General features: G+C 58.8%; 1 protein-coding gene across 1 annotated transcript; it reads left to right on the top strand.

Annotated features, from left to right (window-relative positions):
* Positions 1-617: 617 nt before the first annotated feature.
* Positions 618-21,403, top strand: NFE2 (nuclear factor, erythroid 2). The gene is made up of 4 exons (XM_084610848.1): positions 618-899; positions 12,763-12,844; positions 14,178-14,381; positions 19,758-21,403. The coding sequence occupies exons 2-4, from the start codon at positions 12,794-12,796 to the stop codon at positions 20,868-20,870; spliced, it is 1,368 nt and encodes a 455-aa protein (XP_084466974.1). The 5' UTR covers positions 618-899; positions 12,763-12,793; the 3' UTR covers positions 20,871-21,403.
* The last annotated feature ends 208 nt before the right edge of the window (positions 21,404-21,611 follow it).

Below are 21,611 nucleotides of genomic sequence, written 5' to 3'. Positions count from 1 at the left end.
AATGTGGCAAAAAGTCACAAAAATTCTTGGACTCCAGTGGGGGGAAAAGAAAGAAAGAAAGAAAGAAAGAAAGAAAGAAAGAAAGAAAGAAAGAAAGAAAGAAAGAAAGAAAACACCTCTGTGGATGAACCCATGTAACATTTCAGCTGAGTTGGGGGCTGCGTCTGTGGGTTTGTGTTTGTCTTTCTCAGGGCTCAACGATCCCTTTTAAAGTTGTCTTTGTCTATGGAGCTCTGTGTGTGGCTGTGTGTGTGTTTGTGGGGCTCTCTCTGTGTGTGTCTGTGGCTTTTTATGTGGGGGAGGCAAGCTCTGTGTGCACATGCTTGTGGCTGTGTTTGTGCGTACGCACAAGCGTGTGTGTGTGTGTGTGTGTGTGTGCATGCGTGGCACTGCGTGCAGGAGTCTTTGCGTGTCTGTGTGTTGTTGGGGATTGTGTCGTCTTGTGGTGCGTGTCTGTGTTATCACCGTGTGCCATGGAGCGAGGGCTCCTGTTTCCCTGCAGCGCAGCCCCCGGAGGCCGGGGGGGGGGGGGGAGCGTCCCCTAGGGACACTGCTCTCTGTGGCTTCCCCTCCACACCTCGCAGGGGGGGCGGGAGGCCGTTAGACGGCGGGGCAGGGCTGGCCCCGCTTATGTAATAACAGGCAACCCCAGGGAGAGGCGCAGAGCCTCACAGAGGAGAACACGGACGAGAGCCCTGCCCTCGGTGTGCCCCACAGCCCAGCAAGGGCCCCCCAGGGCTGCCCAGGATGGAGGTGCCTTGAGAAGGCCCCCCAGCTCGCAGCAGGGAGCACGCTCGGCTTCCCCAGCACCTTGGGGTCCGGCGGGAAGGAGCCACCGTGACGGAGACAGGGAAAAGAGTGAGACCCCCGCGCGCCCCCCGGCTGGGGATCCCAGGCAGGTAGGAGCCAGCAGTGATGCCCGGCCCAGCCACGGCCTCTCAAAGGAGACTTTGTTCAGGTCCCCGCGGCCGTGCAGCTCCGGCAGGTGCTGGGAACCCGAGATCGCAGCTGGGGGTGGGAGATTTTCCCAAGGCAGATGGGTCACCACTGGGCGGGGGTGGGGGGGGTGGAGATGAGCCCTGTCCTGCCTCCAGGGAACTGCTCGCTGGGGTGGTTCAGGAGCACCCCACCCCCAATGCACCAGGATTGGGGCCCCAGGCTCTGGAACAAGGCAGGGTACAACCCCGACACCAACCCCCGGATTCCAATGCCACCCCCCACGGCACGAATCCCCAGCCCTGTTCAGCCCCTCAATCGGGGCCTGCATCCAACCCCCTGACCAGGATCCCTGTCCCTGTCCAACACCCCCACTCCCCTCCCCCAGATCCCCATCTCTATCCGGCCGCCCGAGCTGTGGGGAGGGTCCGACCCAGATCCCGTTCGGAAACCTGCTGCTCGGGCCCGTCTCTGTGAGCTGGCTGAGGACACATGGGACTGGGGTCAGACGTGGGGAGGGTGTGGGGCCCACAAAGAAGCTGGGGCTATGAAGCCCTGGGCATGTGGGGTGGAGATGCTGCAGCCCCTGGGGGTTCTGATCAGACGGGCTCCACCCTGCTGGGTTTGGGGGTCTGCACTCAGTGGCCTGTGGGGCAGTAGTTGCGCTGGGGGGTCCTGCGGAGACTTGCCCCGACTGCCCATCCTGGGGCTTCGGCGGGGGTAGGGTTTGTGTCTGAGAGGGCAGGAGAGAGACGGCAGGTCAGGAGGGTGATTGGGGGGGGACTCAGCCTGGGGGCAGCCTTCTCCCGTCTGTGCCCTTGTGTCTCTGGGTGTGAGTTAGTGACTCGCTGGAGGTGAGTGGAAAACACAGCCCTCCTCCCCCCACATCACCTTCTGGTGCACAACACACATCCACACATCTTACACACACGCACACTGCACACACCCACCCCTACACACAGAGTGCACACGCACACGGACACGCTGTATCACACACACACCCCTACACACAGAGTGCACACGCACACGGACACGCTGTATGCACACACACATACACACACACACACACTGCACACACACACATACACACACATACACACACACTGCACACACACACACACACTGCACACACACACCTACACACCTACACACAGAGTACACACGCACACAGACACGCTGTATGCACACACACACACACACACTGCACACACACACACATACACACCCACCCCTACACACAGAGTGCACACGCACACGGACACGCGGTATCACACACACACACACCCCTACACACAGAGTGCACACGCACACGGACACGCTGTATGCACACACACATACACACACGCTGTATGCACGCACACACATACACACACACACACTGCACACACACACACCTACACACAGAGTACACACGCACACGGACACGCTGTATGCACACACACACACTGCACACACACATACACACACACACTGCACACACACACCTACACACAGAGTACACACGCACACAGACACGCTGTATGCACACACACACACACTGCACACACAGATACACACACACACACTGCACACACACACATACACACACCTACACACAGAGTACACACGCACACGGACTCACTGTATGCACACACACACACACACATACACACCCACCCCTACACACAGAGTGCACACGCACACGGACACGCTGTATGCACACACACACACACACACACACACACACACGGAGCCAGTGCAGAGGTCAGCAAATTCTCCCACCAGCTAGGTGAGAAGCAGCTCTCAAGGGAGAGCTCACAGGCATTTGCACTTTCCCCTTGGTGTGGGGTGAGTGGGATGGGGGTGGGGTCACTGTCAGCTCTTCTTCCCCCAGGGCTCGTGGCCCTGTGGCTCTAGCATTTGTTTCTGTGATGCATGCAGCAGGTTTCTGCTACTGGCAGGTTGCTGAGAGTCGAGCGTTTGCTCTGAAGGTTGAACCCAGGTCTGTGGCTTGGGTGGGACCTTGGTGGAAAAGGACAATCTAAATGGCCAGGCTGGGGCGGGGGTGTGTGTGTGTGTGTCACACACGTGCACCACTGCCCTCTCCTGGGTGCATCCAGCACTGCTACCCATGGCCCATAGACCCTGTAGTGTGAAGAATTGCAGGAGATTTTCCATTAGCTTGTGTCGGGGTTTGGGTTCTTGGGGCAGAGTGCTAAACTCGCTCCCTGCAGCTGCCGTGTAGTTCACGAGGCCCTGGCTTCATTACAGTGTTTTCTATTGAAGTCAGCAGGGCGGGGCTTGACCGTGTGCGGGAGAGAGTGTGAACCAGCAGAACTCCCTGCCACATGATATCACAGAGACACAGGGAAATGGGCATGGCACCTGCGGCTGCAATAACTGGTAATAAATAGAGAGGCTGGGGTTGTAGGGCTGAGTTGATCCAGCCCCTTGGGCTGCTGGGCTGTGCAGCAGAACCAGGCCTGGGCTCCAGGGACAGTGTGGTCGGCTGGACACACTGCGGGGAAGGGGTCTCACAGCGGAGCCAGGTCCTGGACTTAATAGCCCATTGGCCTTGCCCTTCCCTGGGGCTGTTCCTGCTGCCCCAGGGACCCTGCTCCAAGCCTGTCTCTTCCCAGCCTTTTCCTGGAAACCTGTGACCAGCCAGTTAGCGCTCACCACTGCCCTCTCCTGGATGGCTGCAGGTCTGCTTCACTGAGTGTCATAACCCCCTCACCACCAACAGCGATTTCTCTTCAGTTCAAGTGGCTGGGGCTGCACGCTTAGAGCAGCAGGGGCTGGATTCTATCCCTGAAGGGTCCCAGAGGGTTTCCTGCTGACACAGGAGCCTCTTCCCCACTGCCCAAAAGCAGCCACTTCTGGGGTGCAGCGCCACCCACAGCCATTTAGCATGAACTGGAAACTAGGCAGAGTTCAGGGGGGTTGGGCTCTGTTTGCTTTTCAGATTGGAGGTGTTGCCAGAGCCCCACACTGCCAGGCAGAGGGGCGGCTGACTTGGTGGAGGCGCCCGGGGATGTGCCAGTGCTGGGGATGCCTGAGAGCTGGGTGAGGAGGCTGTTGGAGGTACCAAGTTACAATCTAGCTGTGGGGATGATGCCCCCCGCCAGACAGGCCATTGGCAGCTCTGTGGCACTGGCTTACTGGATGTGCCCAGGCCCTGGCTGGGTAGCCATGTACCTGACTAGGGGCCAGCCGAGCCCAGCTTTGCTGGCTGCCCTTTGAGGGGGTGGGCCCTGGGCCTCGCGCTGAGGGGTGATAAGGGGGTTCCTGAAGCTCTCTCTCTTTCTGAGGATCTGAGCCTTGTGGCAGCTTTGTCCTCAGACTGGTAACAAAGAGAAACAGCAAAGGAAATATCTCCCCGCAGAGTCTCAGCTCACTCCTGTCTCCAAGGGCGTGTCACGCCGGAGCAGGCGTCCCTTCTCTCTTAGCCTCAGCAGAGCAACACGTGCAGCATAACGGCTGAGCTGTGTGTCATACACCTTATATTGCTAACAGCTAGTGGGGATTCTCCTTCAGCACTGGGGGCAGAGGCCTGCCTTCCTGGGGGATCCAAGCCCTCTCCCTGCCCCAGCTCTGGCTCATGGCTTTGAGTGCTGATTTGGCACACAGAGTTGGAAGAACCGTGCCCGCTTCCGCCCCCTCTAAGCCAAACTCGGCACTTAGCTAGGCCGGTGTGAAGCTGGACTCGCCCCACTCAGGTGCATGGTGTGACTCTGGATTTACCCCAGCGTCACTGAGGAGCAGCTGCCTCTACAAGTCCCAAAGCTTCCTTCCCAATCCAAACCCACACAGGCTCCCACCCCCAGCCAGCTGCTCCGGCCAGGGGCAAGCAAGCCAGATTCTAGCCAGACTTCTGCATCATCTCCATTGGTGACTGCAGAGAAACAACCCAGCCGAGGGGCTGGATTGAACCCCTTTGCTAGGAGCAGAGATGGGGCTGGATGCGCCCCTGAGGCTGCACTGCCAAAACCAGGGTGGGAATCTGCAGCCGGCTCCACCCCCACACACACACTAACCATAATCCCCATCAGGTCCCTCCCTCTGGAGCCCCTGGGCTGGCCCCAAGGCTCCAAGCCAGTGGAGTGAGACTGAAGGCCAATCCTCCTGGGCAGGAGCCATTGGCTCAGAGCAGGGCTCGGTCCTGCCTGGGTTGGAAGAGGGGCCCTGAGACAAGCCCCCCGGGGCATCACAGGAGTCACACCCTAGACCCCCCAGAACCTCATGGTAGCAGGATGGGACAGATGCCTCCAGAGGCACTCCCTCCCGGATGGACACCCATGTGAAAAGAGCTTCCCTGGGAGCAGTACAGGGGCTATGACACAGAGTGCAGCGGTGTGGATTCCATCCAGTAGAGGACAGTGGAGCTCACACACTGACACATGTGCACACAACACCCACCTGCCTGTGTATAAGCCACGCCCACTCAGTGTGGCGCTCTGTCCCCTTCTTGTGGTGCCTAGGCCAGGTATGGCTTGATAGACCTAGTACGGCCTTGCCTAAGAGCTGATGTTTTAGGCTTAGGGACGAAGATCCGGTTGCAGGTTTGATCCCCACTGCTGATAACCCACACAGGGCGTCAGCATTTCACATGCTTGGTACAAGCTACGTCTCAGGCTAAGTGGCAGAACAAGCAATGGTCCTGGGGGAACCCCCTGCCCCCGACCACTGAGAGTCTCTGCCTGTCTCTCCCCTTTGCCTGTCTAGCCTGCCCCAGCCCTGAGCAGACCAGGCTGCACCTACCCAGCTCTGGGTTCAAGCCCCAGGCAGCCCCATCCCAGCACTGACTCCAGCCTGAACCTGAACGTCATTGGGAGCTTGAAAAGCCCACCGAGCACACTGCTGTGCATGCTGGTGTGTTATTGTAGGGTCTCCCTGAGTACTGGGCTGCACATGCTGGTTTGTTATTCTGCGGATCTCCCTGAGCACTGTGCCACATAGGCTGGTTTGTTATTGTAGGGTCTTCCCACAACAGATACAGGAGCTGGGCAGAATCTTGTAGCAAAGCCGTGGGCACTGGGAACTCCACGCCCAGCTCCACGCTGCATGTCGTAGCTGCATGAGACATAGAACTCAGATCCTACTGGTGTCAAAGCCGCCTGCACTAAGGGAGAATCCCCGTCAGCAGTGCAGGGCCTCTGACAGCTGAGCAGTCCTTATCCTGCCTAGCAGAGGGCAGTGGTGCACACATGCTCACTGGCTCCTGCTAATGCTAAGGTTGCAGGACGCCAGCTGGGAGGCGCAGGGGTCCGGAGGGAAAGTATCCCCATCCTGCTCCACTGGGTGACATCTGGAATGGGTGGGGGAGGGGATGTGGGTCTCACCTGGTGGGGGAGTATGTGAGACCCAGCAGCTGGAAGGCAGGACAGGGTGGGGCACTTGACTGAGGGAGCAGGCAGGGGTCAGCACTGTTGGCGGGGGCGGGGGTGGAATCTCAGCTGTCAGAGCCGTTGCAGGGTCTGGAGCAAACTGCCCAGCTCTCACTGCCATGGTAACAATCCTGCCAGGCTTTTCTCTATCAATCTCAAAGCGCTTCACGGAGCAGGCCAGCGCTGTGATCCCTATTGTACAGATGGGTAAACTGAGGCACAGCTTGCCTAAGGTCACCCAGCAGGCCAGAGCCAGGGACAGACCCCAGCTCTCCTGAGTCCCAGTCCAGTGCACTACCCGCGAGGCCACGCTGCCTTTGATGCTACAAGGGCAGTGACCGGTGTTTGCAAGTGGCTGCGCTGGGTGGATGGCTGGGGGATGCTGCAGAGTCTGCACCAAGGATCCTGCTCTGTGAGCCCAGCACGGTGCATGGTGCTGATCCCATGGCAGGGAGGCCTGGGCCAAGCGTGCTGGGCAGGGCCACCCTGATGAGCCAAGAGGGCTGGGCAGTGGCCGGGGCTGGTGGGGAGGCGCCTCCTAAGGAACCCCCCCCCCCCGCCCCGTCCCACACCCTGGGCCCAGGAGCAGGGGCGGGGGACATGCCCTGCAGGAGCCAGGCACAGCGTTAACCAAGAGAGGGTTTTGCCTTGTGCAACATCCCGCCGGGGCCTTGGGAAATCGTAGGGGGCCTGTGTCGAAACACGGGCGGGAAACCAGGGGCCCCAGAAGGTGATAACGGCCCACAGGCTGCGGTGGGGAGGGAGCCACTCAGTGCCTTAACCCTCTGATCCCTGCATCTCCCTGCAATAAAAGCGCCCTGCTCCCTATAGGGCCCTAGCATCAGGTGGCAAAACTGCTCTAACAAAGGGCTCACGGGCAGAGCTGGGGCTAGAACCCAGGAGTCCTGTCTCTCTGCCCCATGGCTCTAACCCCCAGACCCCACTCCCCTGCCGGAGTCAAAGGAGAGAACCCAGGAGTCCTGGCTCCCAGCCCCATGGCTCTAACCCCCAGACCCCACTCCCCTGCCGGAGTCAAAGGAGAGAACCCAGGAGTCCTGGCTCCCAGCCCCATGGCTCTAACCCCCAGACCCCACTCCCCTGCCGGAGTCAAAGGAGAGAACCCAGGAGTCCTGGCTCCCAGCCCCATGGCTCTAACCCCCAGATCCCACTCCCCTGCCAGAGCCAAAGGAGAGAACCCAGGAGTCCTGGTTTCCACTCCCTTGGGCTCTAACCCACATGGAGAACGTGGCTTGGAATGGGAGGGGTTTGACATTTAGGCCTGGCAAAATGCCCCCACTGGTGGCGCTGAAGGGGGGACTCGGGTTTGGGATCTGACGCCGGTGGAGGGAGAGTGAATCTCATGTTGCTTCGGTGCAAATCTGCCCCCAGCTGGCATCGGGCTCAGCCCTGTGGGGAGCTGCCCCTGACCCAGGGGCTCTGATCCACATGGAGGGGAGCTGGGTCAAAACCAGACAAACGGACGGATGCGAGAGACGGACAGAGTCCTGCATCCAGGCACCACCTGGGCTGCTCAACAGGAAGTCCCCAGCATGCCCGCAGGACAGCACTCCCCACCCCACACCCACAGCTTCTCCACTGGCTCACCCCCCTGGTGAACAGGCCCATTAACCCCGTCCACGCTGCCTTCGGTGGAAACCAAGCACTGGTGGCAGAAGGCGGCAGAGCTGAGGCCCCCTCTGCTCCCCCCAGCCTGGCCTGCTGGTCCTGGTGGGATGATGCTGCAGCCAGCTGCTCTTCCCGCTTGCTGGAAAGCACCTGAAAGCAGAAGTGAGCGCAGCGGGCGGTCTGGCTGGGCGTTCCTGCGGCCGGGGAGTGTTTATTGTCCCAGGGCAAGAGGGATGAGACAGCTGGGGGCATCCACAGGGCATCCACAGGAGACAGCACAGGGCACTCTGCCAACCTGCCCCCACAGTGAGCTGCCTCTTGCTCCCCAGCACCTCCAGGGCCCAGCCCAGTGCACCCGCAATGCCCAAAGGCAGCAGGTTGAGAGCAGGGAACACAAGGACAGCGCCAGGGTCAGGGCCCACCTCAAGGATTTGGGAGTGGGGACAGGCTCCCCATGGCCAGTTCTGATTGGTTACTTAAGTCACATGTGTGTGTATGGTGGGCGTGGGGGAGGGATTTTCGGAGAAAAACCACCAACCCCCATATTTCTGGGATCAAAGGGGTTGTTTCCTCTTTCCACATTCCGTTGTTTTTTTATTATATGTATTTTTGGAAAATTACAAAATGTTTGTAATAGCTTTGAAGGGGCCGTTGGGAGCGTCTCGTCCGCCGTCTCGCGTAGCACCAGCCAGAAACCTTCCCCCACCAATTCCTCCCTGAACCAGAGTAGGCCTTGGAGGAAAACAGCCTTTCAAAGTTGCCAGGGATGGAGACAAAAGCGAAGGGGGGAAAAGCAAACCAAGAAACCTCGCAGATTTGGAGAATTTTTTTGGAGCTGAATTGGCCTCTTTGGAAATGCAGCAGGACAGAGAAGATCCAGTGAAGGTCCGAACTGAGAACCGAGGCCGGGTGTTGGGGGTGGATTTTTCACACCCCTGAGTCCCATAGCTGTCGACCAACGTTTTAAGTGTTGTCCAGGCCTCCAGCCCCAGAGGTGGCTGCATTGGACTGTAAGCTCTCTGGCACAGGGACCATCTGTCTGTTGTGTTTATACAGCGCCTGGCACGCTGGCGTCCTGGTCCATGAGTAAGGCTCCAAGATGCTACCGTAATACACCTAACAAATAACTACAGAGAGTAGGAGCCTCCGGAATGCCCTTCCCCGGATGCTGGATCCCTCCCAGTTCAAAGAGGAGCTGAGACATGAGTCTGTAACCGGTAGGGGAATTAGTCCTGGGAGTAGCTTCCCAGGGGACTGGTGGATTCTCCATCATGTGGAGGCTTTTGGTTGAGGATGGACATGTGTCTAAATGATCTGTGCCCATCAGTTACCAGGTTGGATGCAGGGATCTGAATGGGCCCTTCTGCTTTTATCGCCAAAAAATCTATTTATGCTCAGAACCACCTCACTAGCTTCCCAGCGGGGCTCGCAAGCCCCACCGTGCCCCCATGGCGGCTCAGTTGCCAGAGCCTGTCAGCCTGGGGGAACTCGGCTGAGACTGGCCCAGGGGATCTTTTATGGATGGCTGGGGGGCAGGTGTCTCTGTGATCCAGGGACTGGCCTGAGTCCCTGCAAACTCGTTTCACAGACATGGAAACAGCCGCAAGGTGGTAGCTGCTGGCACTGTCTGCTGGGTTTGGATGGGTGGTCATGGGGGAAGACGCCGTGTCCCGTTATCCAACAGCTGCCTCTCTGGTACAGCAATGGGTGTGGCCCACTTGGTACCAATCAGCTGTAAAACAGTCTCTGACCTGCCTGGTCAGTTACATGGGACCCGCCTGGATGGCCCTTGGCAGTGCCCATCTCTGGGCCACTGGCGCTGGAAGTTTTTGGAGTGGGGGTGCTGAGCTGTACCCCTCTTATCCCTGTCCGCGTCTATCACTGCCCCCTAGAGCTAGGGCCAGGAGCAGAGCTATGGCTCCGGGAGGGGGGACGTGGACAGGGGTAAGGTGGGGGAAACACAGCTAGGGGTGAGTGTAGAGCCACGGGAGTGGGGTTGGCAGCCAGGACCTCGCATGCAGGGCCGGTGTCCGGGACCCTGGGGCCAGCAGTGGAGCCCCCGGGGCCAGAGGCTGAGCGGAACCTGGGGCCTGTGGCCAAGACCCTGGACAGCAGCGGGACCAGCAGCTGGGACCCCGGGCAACAGGGGCGCAGGGCCGGCAGCCGGGATGCTGGGTGCAAAACCTCGGGGTGCTGCCACACCTCCCTGCATCTCTACTTCCCGTGCCTATGCTCTGCCCCCCCATGCTGATCTGACCATACCCAGCATCCCCCTGGCCTCAGAGCTCGTCACTGGTTAGACCCACCCCTCGCGTCTGGGTGGCACCTGGCAGGTGCTGTCTGGGGATACCCAGAGCCCGGCCCTGCAGAACAGCATCCCAGAAATAGGGCCTGGGGGTCCATATGATCCCAGTTGGGTTGTCGATGTGGGTGATGCTGCCATGCGGAACTGGGGGCAGGTGAGAGGGGACTGCACTGGTAGAGGGGGGCTTTGTGCCTGGATTCTGGTGGGATTCCCATAGATGAAGTATTCAAACACTCCCCTGGTTGGCGATGGGTGGATGGAGGGAAGGACAGCAGGTGGCCTGAGCAGGGTGTGCCTTTGTTTCTCACCCTTGCGTCATCTCCTTGGTTTCTTGCCCCAATCGTGTCTGTAGGTTCGGGGCTGGGCTGATTCCCCTTCCCCCACGTCTTTCCTGTGAATTGCCCCTCAGGCTTCCCCAGTGCACGGAGGGGGAGGCATGTGCTTTCGGACCCGGTTTCACGGCCATTCTGCGCTCAGGATGCAAATTACCGCTTCAGGCTCAGCTGAACCCCCAGGATGTGGGGAGCCAGGCTGGACTTTCCAAAGAGCTGCTGCCCAGCATGCCCCCAGCAGGACCATCTCTACTGAGAATCTGGCTCTGACTGGGTGCCCACCCTGTGAAGGCCGGCCTTATCATAGAATCATAGACTATCAGGGTAGGAAGGGACCTCAGGAGGTCATCTAGTCCAACCCCCTGCTCAAAGCAGGACCAGCCCCAACTAAATCATCCCAGCCAGGGCTTTGTCAAGCCTGACCTTAAAAACCTCTAAGGATGCAGATTGCACCACCTCCCTAGGTAACCCATTCCAGTGCTTCACCACTCTCCTAGTGAAAAAGTTTTTCCTAATATCCAACCTAAACCTCCCCCACTGCAACTTGAGACCATTATTCCTCGTTCCGTCATTTGCTACCACTGAGAACAGTCTAAATCCATCCTCTTTGGAGCCCCCTTTCAGGTAGTTGAAAGCAGCTATCAAATCCCCCCTCATTCGTCTCTTCTGCAGACTAAACAATCCCAGTTTCCTCAGCCTCTCCTCATAAGCCTTAGCCTTGGCGCTGGGGTGGGCTTAGAGGGGAATGAGAAGGGGATGTGGGGCAGGGGAGCGTCAATCTGCCACAGTCTGTGCCTGCAAGACCCACAGAACCAGTTGGGCCAAGGGCAGGACCTGGGATCTGTCCATTTGGGCCCCATGGAGCCAGCCTGGCCATGGAGGGTGGGGGAGCTGGGGTCTCTCCTTTTGGGCCCCAGAAAACCAGCCCAGCTATGGGGGGAGCCGAGATCTTTGCTTTCAGGGCCCACAGAGTTAGTCTGGCTATGGGGAAGAGCCGAGATCTGTGCCTTTGTGCCCCATGGAGCCGTCCTGGCCATTTCATTTGTTAATTTCTGGGGTGGCACAAGCCCAGTGGGACTCAGCTCCATTGGGGGGTTAAAGACACCGACCCGCCCGTACAGGTAACCTCAGTATCGGGGGGGGGTAGTCGTAGGGGTCATTGCTTGGCAGAGCTGAATGGAGTGGCAGGGAAGTTCCCCTGGGAGGGCACTGCCAGCAGGGAGGGGGTAACATGGGCGCTGGGTGGGGCTGGCAAGTGACGGGGCCGTTTCTGCTTTTCTTCCCGGCAGCCCAGGGCCTCCCCTGCCGCAAGGAGCCTCTTGTGAAATCACTGGAGGGAGGCAGCCCTGCCCGCACGCTCAGGCGCTGGCATTAGGGAGGGCTGGGGACCCAGGGAGCGGGGCGGGGGCTTAGCAGGGGAGCGCTCTCCCCTGGCAGTCAGCGCTGGCCCTATTGCCTCACTGTGGCTCTAGGGGGCGCTGTGCTGCAGGGAGCAAAGTGAGGGGCTCAATAGGGGGCGCTCTCCCCTGGCAGTCAGCGCCGGCCCCATTGCCCAAGGGTCGCGCTAGGGGGCGCTGTGCTCCAGGAGGGTGCAATGTAAATCCAAGACCTGGCCGTTCATGGTCATTAGCGTGGCGCAGTCTCTCAGGGCGGGAGCGTGAGTCCCAGCATCATGGCCAGTCTAAGTCGGTTCACAGGGGCCCCCCTCCATGACCCACCATCAGCTCCTGCTGCAAAACAGGATTATTCTGTGCGTATCAGCAGCACCTAGAGACCCGGACAGAGATCAGGACGCTGCAGCGCCAGGCGCTGCACAGACACAGAGTGAGAAATGGACCCTGCCCCAAAGAGCTCCCAGGCTGAACAGAGACAAGGAGGGGAAACTGAGGCACTGAGCAGGGAAACAGCTTGCCCAAGGTCACGCAGCAGGCCAGAGTCAGGAACAGAACCCCGGCGTCCTGTGTTCTGGTGCAGTACACTACCTACTAGATCACACTGCATCCTTTGTGCTTTGGGCAGTTTCACGCGTGTGCCTGGCCCTGGAGAGAGACTGGGGACGGTCAGGGCTGGGAGGGGGTAGGTAGAGCACAGTGGGGTTCAGGGAGCTGGCTGGGCATGAGCCTGACAGCCGCTGGCCGGGGTGCATGCCGGGGCCATGCAGCTGCGGGTGATAAGAGCCCTTATCTGTGTGTTGCAGGAGCAGAGCAGGCCTCCTCGCGGCTTCATGAATGTCTGATTTTGCCAGCTGCGGGCTGCAAATTCACAGAACCGGCTCAGAGGTGAGGGGAGCGACCAGGGAGGGGAGGCTTATCGGGGCACCAGACGGGGTGGCCGCGCCTGGGGTCGCCGTGGGGAACATCCCACCGGGCTGCAGGAAGGAAACGTGGTGCTCTGGAAAGGGCCCCATACTGCAGCCTCTGCCCCCAGCCCCCCAGATGCGGTGGGACACCATGGAGGGTGGGAGACTCTGGAGGGAGCTCAGGAAGGGGTGGAGGGGGTGGAGAGATCGCCCCAGGCAGAGGGGGAAGAGAAATGAGGAGGCATGAGGCTGGGGTAGGGTAAGAGAGTAGCAGCGGGGCGAGTGGGGAGTGGAGGCTGGTGGGCATGGTCCTGAGCTCACCCCACATCCCTGGCTGGGTTGGGAGATTGCCAAGAGCTCAGTTGCCAGAGCTCAGTTGGAATCAGGTACTGGAGTCTTTCCTATGAATGCCCCCCGCCATGCTATAGCCAGGCCTGGATCCAGTCCCCACTGAACTTCAGGAAGGGGGTGCCCCCCAGCCCAATTCTGTGCAAGGAGTTAGAGCCAGAACCCCTCAGGCCACCCAGCTCCAGACTGTGACCCCTGACCCAACCCCTCAGACTTGGGGGAGTTGGGATCTGGAGCCAGTCTCCACAGCGGGGCCCACGGGGAGCCTGGCCCCTCCATACACTTGGTCCAGCAGGCCTGAGGGAGATGCACAGAGCAGGGTGATCCTGGACATCCCCACTTCCCCGGCCATGCTGGACAGAACAAGCCTCAGGCCTCTAGGGAACCTGGGAGCTGCAAAGAGCCTTAGGGTGCCTCCTTAGGGTGCTTTATGTCAGAGAGAGCTCTCCAGCTCCCAAGAGAGAGAAATAGCTCAGATCACCAATCAGCAGATGGGAAGGCTGGGGGAGGGTGGGGGCGGAATCCTATCTCTACCAATCAGCAGGCAGAAAGGCTGGGGTGAATCCTGTCTCCACCAATCCCCAGGCAGGAAGGCTGGAACGGATCCTGTCTGTACCAATCAGCAGGCAGGAAGGATGGGGTGGATCCTTTCTCTACCAATCAGCAGGTGGGGAAGTTTGGGGTGGATCCAGTCCCTATCAATCAGAAGGCAGGAAGGGTGGGATGGATCCTATCTGTACCAATCAGCAGGGAGGAAGTTTGGGGTGGATTCTGTCTCTACCAATTGGTAGGCGGGAAGGCTGGGATGGATCCAGTCCCAACCAATCAGAAGGCAGGAAGGTTGGGATGGATCCTCTCTGCCAATCAGCAGCCGGGAAGGCTAGGGTGGATCCTGTCTCTACCAGTCAGCAAGTGGGAAGGCTGGGCCTTTATCCAATCAAATTCTTTCTTTCCTTGTGCCACAGAATTTCGCTGCCACGGCCGGTTTTGGGGTGGCCCTTCTGGAGCAGACGCTGGGCAGGGCCTGGGCCGGCAAGATGCCCCCTTGCCCTCCCCAGCAGGGCCGGGCCCGGACAACGCTCCTGCCTGCGCCACCGGTGAGTGAGCCTGGCCAGCAGGGGGAGATGGAGCTGACCTGGCAGGAGATCATGTCCATCGCGGAGCTGCAGGTGAGCCCCAAACAGAGCCTCTGCTTCCCTCCCCCAGCCAGGCCGGCTTTGGATCCCAGCCTCCTTGCTTGCGGCAGTGGCAGTGCCTGGTGCTGTTAGCCCCCTTCTCCGTCCTGCTGGCCGAGCCGGTCGCTGCATCCAGCGCGGAGCCCTGCGATCTCCTGGGAGCTAGACAAGCTGGAGGGGCAGTTATTGTAGAAGCTATGCTGGGGTCCCAAGGCGCTGTGTTGCCAGGTCCCTGTCCCCACTGGGCTACTGCCACCCACCTGGGTGCCTGTCTCCCAGGGAGTTTGCTTGGCATCTCCCCTTGCAACGGGGCCTTGTTCCTGGGTGGCTGCCTGCTCTAGGCTCACACAAGTGACACGAGGTTGGGCAGATTCAGAGCCCAGATCCTAGCGGGCGACTTGCTCCCAGCACCTAGAGAGGGGAAATTCTGATCTGGGTCGAAAGTCACGCGGGTTCCCTTGAGCCTGGCACAGGGAGGGGACTCATGGCTCAGCCCCCACCCCACCTTGGCACGGACACTGCCAGCTCGAGGAGGGGAGTGCACTGGCTGGCTCTTGGCCTGGCCTTGATAAGTCAAGGCTGGACTAGTGGGGCGCCCCTGCGATGGACCAGCTGCCCCAGCCAATCTGGCCCTGGCTGGAAACACAGAGCTCACCCCAGACCTGATGTTTGGGTCTAATTTCTCCCAACTGCTCCCCCCTCCTTTGGCCTCAGCCCAGTTCCCAGTGGCACTAACCGGCCCCCAGCGCTGACCGAATCCCCGTCCCCATAGCGGGGATCCCTGAGCGAGGGAGAAATGCTGCCCCTTAGTGGCTGGGCCCACCAAGAGGATAAGGGAGCTGCTAGATGTGCGGGCCAAGGGAGCGTGCCCTCCTGCTGGTGAGTTCTAGCCCCACCTCCCTGAGACTCTCTGCAGCCCCCGGGGTCCATTCCCCCAGGCACCGGTGACCTGCTCAGTGTGGGGAGGCAGCCTGGGCTCTGGGGACTCACAGCCCCCAGCCCAGCACCCTGTCCTCCCAAGGCCCCGGCAGAGCTGCAGGTATTAATTACATGCAACCGCCTCTTTAATCTTCCCAGTGGGATGGAGCCGCTCACCTGCCCCTGCGCCAACACTGCCCCATTCACTGCAGGGCCCTTGCTGTGGTGTTCAGCTGGTGGGGGTAGGGCGGGGGGGCCGGCCGCACAATGGGGCGTCTGTCTGATGAGATGAATTGGCTCCATTGTTCTGGTAGGGACGATATCGTGCTGTCCATCTCTGTAAGGCAGGCACCTGCTGCAGGGCTGGGCGTCCCATCATGCTTTGGGCCTGCAACCCCCTCCCCGAGGGGCAGCGTGATCCCAGCATGCTCCATTCCCCCTCCAACCGCAGAAATGACATGTTCCAAGCATGTTCTGGGTCCCCCATCCCACCCCAAGTAGTGGGGCAATCCCAGCATTTCTGGGTCCCCTATCCCACCACAAGGACAGGGTGTTTCCAGCATGCTCTGGGCCCCCCCATCCTACCCCAAGGGGGAGGGCTCTAGGCCTTCCCATCCCAGACCAAGGACTGGCACATTCCCAGCATGCTCTGGGCCCTCCTATGCCACCCCAAGGGGCAGGATGTTCCCAGCATGCTCTGGGGCCTCTCATCCCACCCCAAGGGGCAAGGTATTCCCAGCATGCTCCATTCCTCCAACCCAAGAAGTGGCATGTTCCCAGCATGCTCTGGGCCTCCCATTCTACCTCCACGGGGTGGTGAGTTCCCAGCATGCTGCATTCCCCATCCCCACAGCCTTAGGCGTTCCTGACCCCTTTCTAGGGCTGGCAGTGCTGCAGAGTGTGGGTAGAGGGGCAGACAATGCTGGCGCCCTGACCTGCCTGGCAAGGGTGCCTGTAAATGCTCAGGAAGATTAAAGAGGCTACAAAAGCCGAAAGAATTTTCTGTAGTATCTGGCTGGTGAATCTTGCCCATACGCTCAGGGTTCAGCTGATCGCCATATTTGGGGTCGGGAAGGAATTTTCCTCCAGGGCAGATTGGAAGGCCCTGGAGGTTTTTCGCCTTCCTCTGTAGCATGGGGCACAGGTCACTTGCTGGAGGATTCTCTGCTCCTTGAAGTCTTTAAACTACAATTTGAGGACTTCAATAGCTCAGACACAGGTGAGAGGTTTTTTGCAGGAGTGGGTGGGTGAAAGTCTATGGCCTGCGTTGTGCAGGACATCAGACTAGATGATTATAATGGTCCCTTCTGACCTTAGTATCTATGAATGTCCCCCCAGGGCAAGATGCAGAGATAAAATTCCTCGACACCACTAACTTCCACCACTGCTTCTTGGAGCAGCTAGTCCTAGGAGCTAGTCATGAGGGGAGAGGCAGTTCTTGATTAGTCCTAAGTGGCACAGAGGATCTGGTCCAAGAGGTGAATACAGCTGACCTGCTTGGGAATAGCAACCACTGTGTAATCCTTGTAGGGGGATAACACAAGAAAGCCCACCACGATGACATTTAACTTTAAAAAGGTGAACAACACACCAAGGAGGATGCCATTTGCTGGACATTAAAAGGAGCTGTCACACAGGTGAAATGCCTGCAAGCAGCATGGGGACGGTTCAAAATCACCATAGTAAAGCCTCCAACTAAACAGATACCCCAAGCCAGGAGAGACAATCAGAGGACCAAAAGAATGCCACCAGGGCTAAGCAGTACAGTACGAGGCAAAAAGGCATCCTTTAAAACCTGGAAATCAGGTCCCAGTGAGGGTAATAAGAAGCCGCCCAAACTCTGGCAGATTAAGCATAAAACTAAAATAAGGCTGGTCAAGAAAGAATTTGAGAAGCTGCTTGCTAAGGACGCAAAAACTAACAGTAAGACTGTTTTTAAATACATCAGAAGCAGGAAACCTGCCAGCCAGCCAGTGGGCGATCAAGGTGCTAAAGGAGCACTCAAGGAAGACAAGGCTGTTGAGGAGAAGCTAAATGAATCCTTTGCATTGGTCTTTGCTGCAGAGGATGTGAGGGAGATTCCCACACCTGAGCCATTCTTTTTTTGTGACCGATCTGAGGAGCTGTCCCAGACTGAGGTGTCAGTAGAGAGGTTTTTGGAACAAATTGGTAAATTAAGCAGTGATAAGCAGGGGTGAAAGTAATATTAAACTCTTACCGGTATGGGGGCCCAGCTCCTGGCCCCTGGAAGGTGCAGAGCCTTGGGCGGAAAGGGCGGGGCTGGGGGGTCAGTTTCCCCCAGCCAGCCCATCCATGCTGCCTGGCTTACGCCGCCCAGCTTGCACCGGCTGGGAGCCCCGGGCCCTTTTAAATTGCCAGCCCCGGGGCAGCTGCCTCTTTTGCCCACCTTGTCGGTGGCTCTGCCGCAGTGTTTAACTTCGGCTGCGTAAGGGCAGGTACTGACCCCGTACCGGCCTGTACCGGCCTACTTTCACCCCTGGTAATTAGTCACCAGGACCAGATGGGATTCACCCAAGAGTTCTGAAGGAACTCAGATATGACATTGCAGAACTACTAACTGTGGTATGTAACCTACCACTGAGATAAGCCTTTGACCCAGCTGACTGGAGGGTAGCTAATGTAACACTCATTTTTAAAAAGGGCTCCAGAGGTGATCCTGGCAGTTACAGGCCGGTGAGCCTAACTTCAGTGCTGGGCAAATTGGTAGAAACTAAGTGAAGAACAGATTTATCAGACACACATATAAACACGATTTGTTGGGGAAGAATCAACATGGCTTTTGTAAAGGGAAATCATGCCTCACCAATCTATTAGAATTCCTTCAGGGAGTCAATAAATACGTGAAAACAACAAGGAGTCCAATGGCACCTTAAAGACTAACAGATTTATTTGGGCATAAGCTTTCGTGGGTAAAAAACTACTTCTTCAGATGCAACGTGGACGCAACTAAATACGTGGACAAGAGTGATCCAGGGACATAGTGAACTTGGAGCTTCAGAAAGCCTTTGAAAAGGGCCCACACAGAAGGCTCTTAAGCCAAGTAAGCAGTTATGGGATAAGAGGGAAGGTGCTCTGATGGGTCAGTAAATGCTTAAAAGACAGGAAACAAAGGGTAGGAATAAATGGTCAATTTTCACAGTGGGGAGAGGTAAATAGCAGGGTCCCCCAGGGATCTGTACTGGGACCTCTGCTGTTCAACATATTCATAAATGATCTGGAAAAGGGGGTAAACAGTGAAGTGGCAAAGTTTGCAGAGGATACACAATCACCCCTAGTTAAGTCCAAAGCTGATTGTGAAGAGCTACAAAGGGATCTCAGAACTCGGTGGCTGGGCAACAAAATGGCAGATGAAATGCAATGTTGTAGATATATGTAATGCACACTGGAAAACATAATCCCAACTACACATATATAATGATGGGTCTAAATTAGCTGTTACCACTCAAGACAGTGAGCTTGGCATCACGATGGAAAATGTCAGCTCAGTGGGCAGCAGCAGTCAAAAAAGCGAAGAGGATGTAAGGATCCATTGATAATGAGACAGAAAACATCATAATGCCACAATATAAATCCCTGGTACGCCCACGCTTTGAATAATGGGGGCAGTTCTGGTCGCCCTGTTGCAAAAAGGATACAGCGGAACTGGAAAAGGTTCAGAGAAGGGCAACAAAGATGAGTGAGGGGGTGGTTGGAGCAGTGTGAGTTAGGGGAGGGGTTGATGGTGAGTGAGTTGGGGAGGGGAGAGTGGGTTGGGGAGTATGAGAGGGGAGAGGGGGGAGAGGGGACAGGAGTTTGCAGAAGGCGGCTGTGGGAACATGAGTTGAGGGAGGGGAGGTGGTTGGAGGAGTGTGGGTTGGGGGAGGGGTTGGGGAGAGTGAGTTGGGGGAGGGGAGCTTGAGTTGGGGGAGGAGTGTGGGTTGGGGGAGGGGAGTGTGGGTTGGGGGAGGGGAGAGTGGGTTGGGGGAGGGGAGGTGGTTGGAGGAGTGTGGGTTGGGGGAGGGGAGGTGGTTGGTGGAGAGTGAGTTGCGGGAGGGGAGGGTGTTGGGGAGCATGAGGTGGGAGATGGGACAGGAGTTTGCAGAAGGAGGTTGGGGGAACATGTGTTGAAGGAGGGAAGGGGACACTGGTCCAGTCTGGATCCCCGTGTTGCTTTTGCACCAGTATTTTGGGCCTAATGGGTGGTGGGGAGCGTGACTGTGGGGCTATAGGAAGGAATTGGGAGTAAGGACTCCTGGATTCTATTCCTCAGTCTGCCACTGACCCTGGCTCTGAACATGAGCAAGCCGCTTACCCTCCCTGTGCCTCAGTTTCCCTACCCTGTACTATGGGGACAACACCCCAGATCCCTCAGGCATGGAAGGCCTGGCCCAGCGATGCCTCGGGGGAAGCTCCTAGCAGCCACTAACCAGCCCGTGTCTCTCAACCCCACAGGGCCTGGATGTGCCAAATGAGACCCCCTACGACCCTGCAGTCTACACCCTCATGCACCAAATGGCGCCCGCTGCCAACTACGGGCACTGTCCAGTGCTGGGGGATGGCCTGGTGCCCAGCTGCAGCCAGCCTGCCCCAGTCTATGACCGCCACTATCTGGATGTCATGGCAGCCCCATGCCCCCGGCTAGGGATGGGCCCCGTGCCCCCTATGGACCCCCCTTATGGCTACACTGGGATGCTGATCTCCTCCAGCCTTGACCCGGGGCTGGCAACCACCGCCCTGGGCCAGATGGGCACCAACAAGACTCCGTCCCTGTCTGGGCTGCTAAGCGAGTCCCAGGGGGAGGCCAGCGGGCGGGCTGAGGGGGGCCGGGCTGAGGGCTACGGACCCCCGCCCCCCTGCAATGCCCAGGAGGACTTGGAATCAGATTCGGGCCTGTCGCTCAACTACAGCGACGCCGACTCCATGGAGACCGAGGGGCTGGAGCCCAGCAGGCTGCGGCCCGACTACGCGGAGATGTACCCTGTGGACTATGGCCCGCACTACCCCTTGCTGCCCACCTTGCAGGAAGCGTCCCCCTTCGCCATGCAGCCCCCGGAGCCGTTCAAGCCCCAGCCGGAGAAGGGCCGGGCGCCCCCGCGGGCCGAGCTGGCCTGCAGCCGGGACGAGCGCCGCGCCTTGGCCATGAAGATCCCCTTCCCCACCGAGAAGATCGTCAACCTGCCGGTGGACGACTTCAACGAGCTGGTGTCCAAGCACCAGCTGACGGAGCCGCAGCTGGTGCTGATCCGCGACATCCGGCGCCGCGGCAAGAACAAGGTGGCGGCCCAGAACTGCCGCAAGCGCAAGCTGGAGAACATCGTGCACCTGGAGCAAGAGCTGGAGCGGCTGGGGCGGGAGCGGCAGCAGCTGCTGCGGGACCGCTGCGAGGTGGACAAGACCCTGGGCCTCATGAAGCAGAAGCTGGGCCAGCTGTACCGCGAGGTCTTCCTCATGCTGCGGGACGCTGCGGGGAAGCCCTACTCGCCTGACGAGTTCTCCCTGCAGCTCACCGCTGACGGTGGCATCTTTCTGGTGCCGCGCAGCAAGAAGCTGGACAGCGGGGACTGAGCGGGGCGGCCCCTGGGGCCCCGCAGCTAGGCCCTGCCTGTGTGTGGGGTGGGGTCTGTGTTCTTTCCCAGCAACCAAACCTGCTTGTGGGGGGGCCCTTTAGTGCCTTACACACCTGGAGGCATCATAAGGGCATGGGGGAGCCTGTCACTGCCTTACACACCGAACCCTGGAGGTGTCATATGGGAACAGAGGGGCCTGCCAGAGCATTACACACCCAAGTGAACCCTAGAGGTGTCATATGGGGATGGGGGGACCCTGTGGTGCGTTATGCGCCCACGTCCCAGATGTGACACTGTTAGTTTCTGTGATGATTGCCCCAGCCCCCTTCACTCCCCTGCAGAGACCAGGCCCGCTGAGTCCCTTGCCCCCTACTCCCTGATCTCTGTCCTAGGGGGTGTTTGGGGCAACACTGGTGACTGCAGGGAAGAACAGCACTTCTCATGCCCACTCACCCCATGGAAATGACCCAGCCTGGAGAGAGGGAGAAGGATGCTGCCCCATGAGCCCCAAGGAGCTGGCCCAGCCGTGGGACGGGGGGGGGGGGGCGCGGGCGGGGTGGCGCGAGCCCCACAGAGCTGACAGAACCAGAGTCTTCCTTCCTGTGCATCCATAAGCTTGTTTGTCAGATGCCCCTTTGAAAAGTCACTGAGAGCAACAGGAGCCCAAGGTCCCTGAGGGCAGGGCTAGAGGGGCTGGGGAGGGGGCAGCCGGGGACAGGAGGGGGTCCCTGAGGGCAGG

The sequence above is a fragment of the Lepidochelys olivacea genome, assembly GCF_965140295.1.
Source record: "Lepidochelys olivacea isolate rLepOli2 genome assembly, chromosome: 20".
Taxonomy (NCBI): Eukaryota; Metazoa; Chordata; order Testudines; family Cheloniidae; genus Lepidochelys; species Lepidochelys olivacea.
The sequence above is the reverse complement of the archived record's forward strand: the minus strand, read 5'-3'. Positions and strand labels throughout refer to the sequence as shown.

Coding starts and splice junctions, on each gene's coding strand:
- NFE2 (XM_084610848.1), top strand. CDS start 12,794: ATGTCTGATTTTGCCAGCTGCGGGCTGCAAATTCACAGAACCGGCTCA. Junction 12,845..14,177: donor TTCACAGAACCGGCTCAGAG/GTGAGGGGAGCG, acceptor CTTGTGCCACAG/AATTTCGCTGCCACGGCCGG. Junction 14,382..19,757: donor TGTCCATCGCGGAGCTGCAG/GTGAGCCCCAAA, acceptor TCAACCCCACAG/GGCCTGGATGTGCCAAATGA.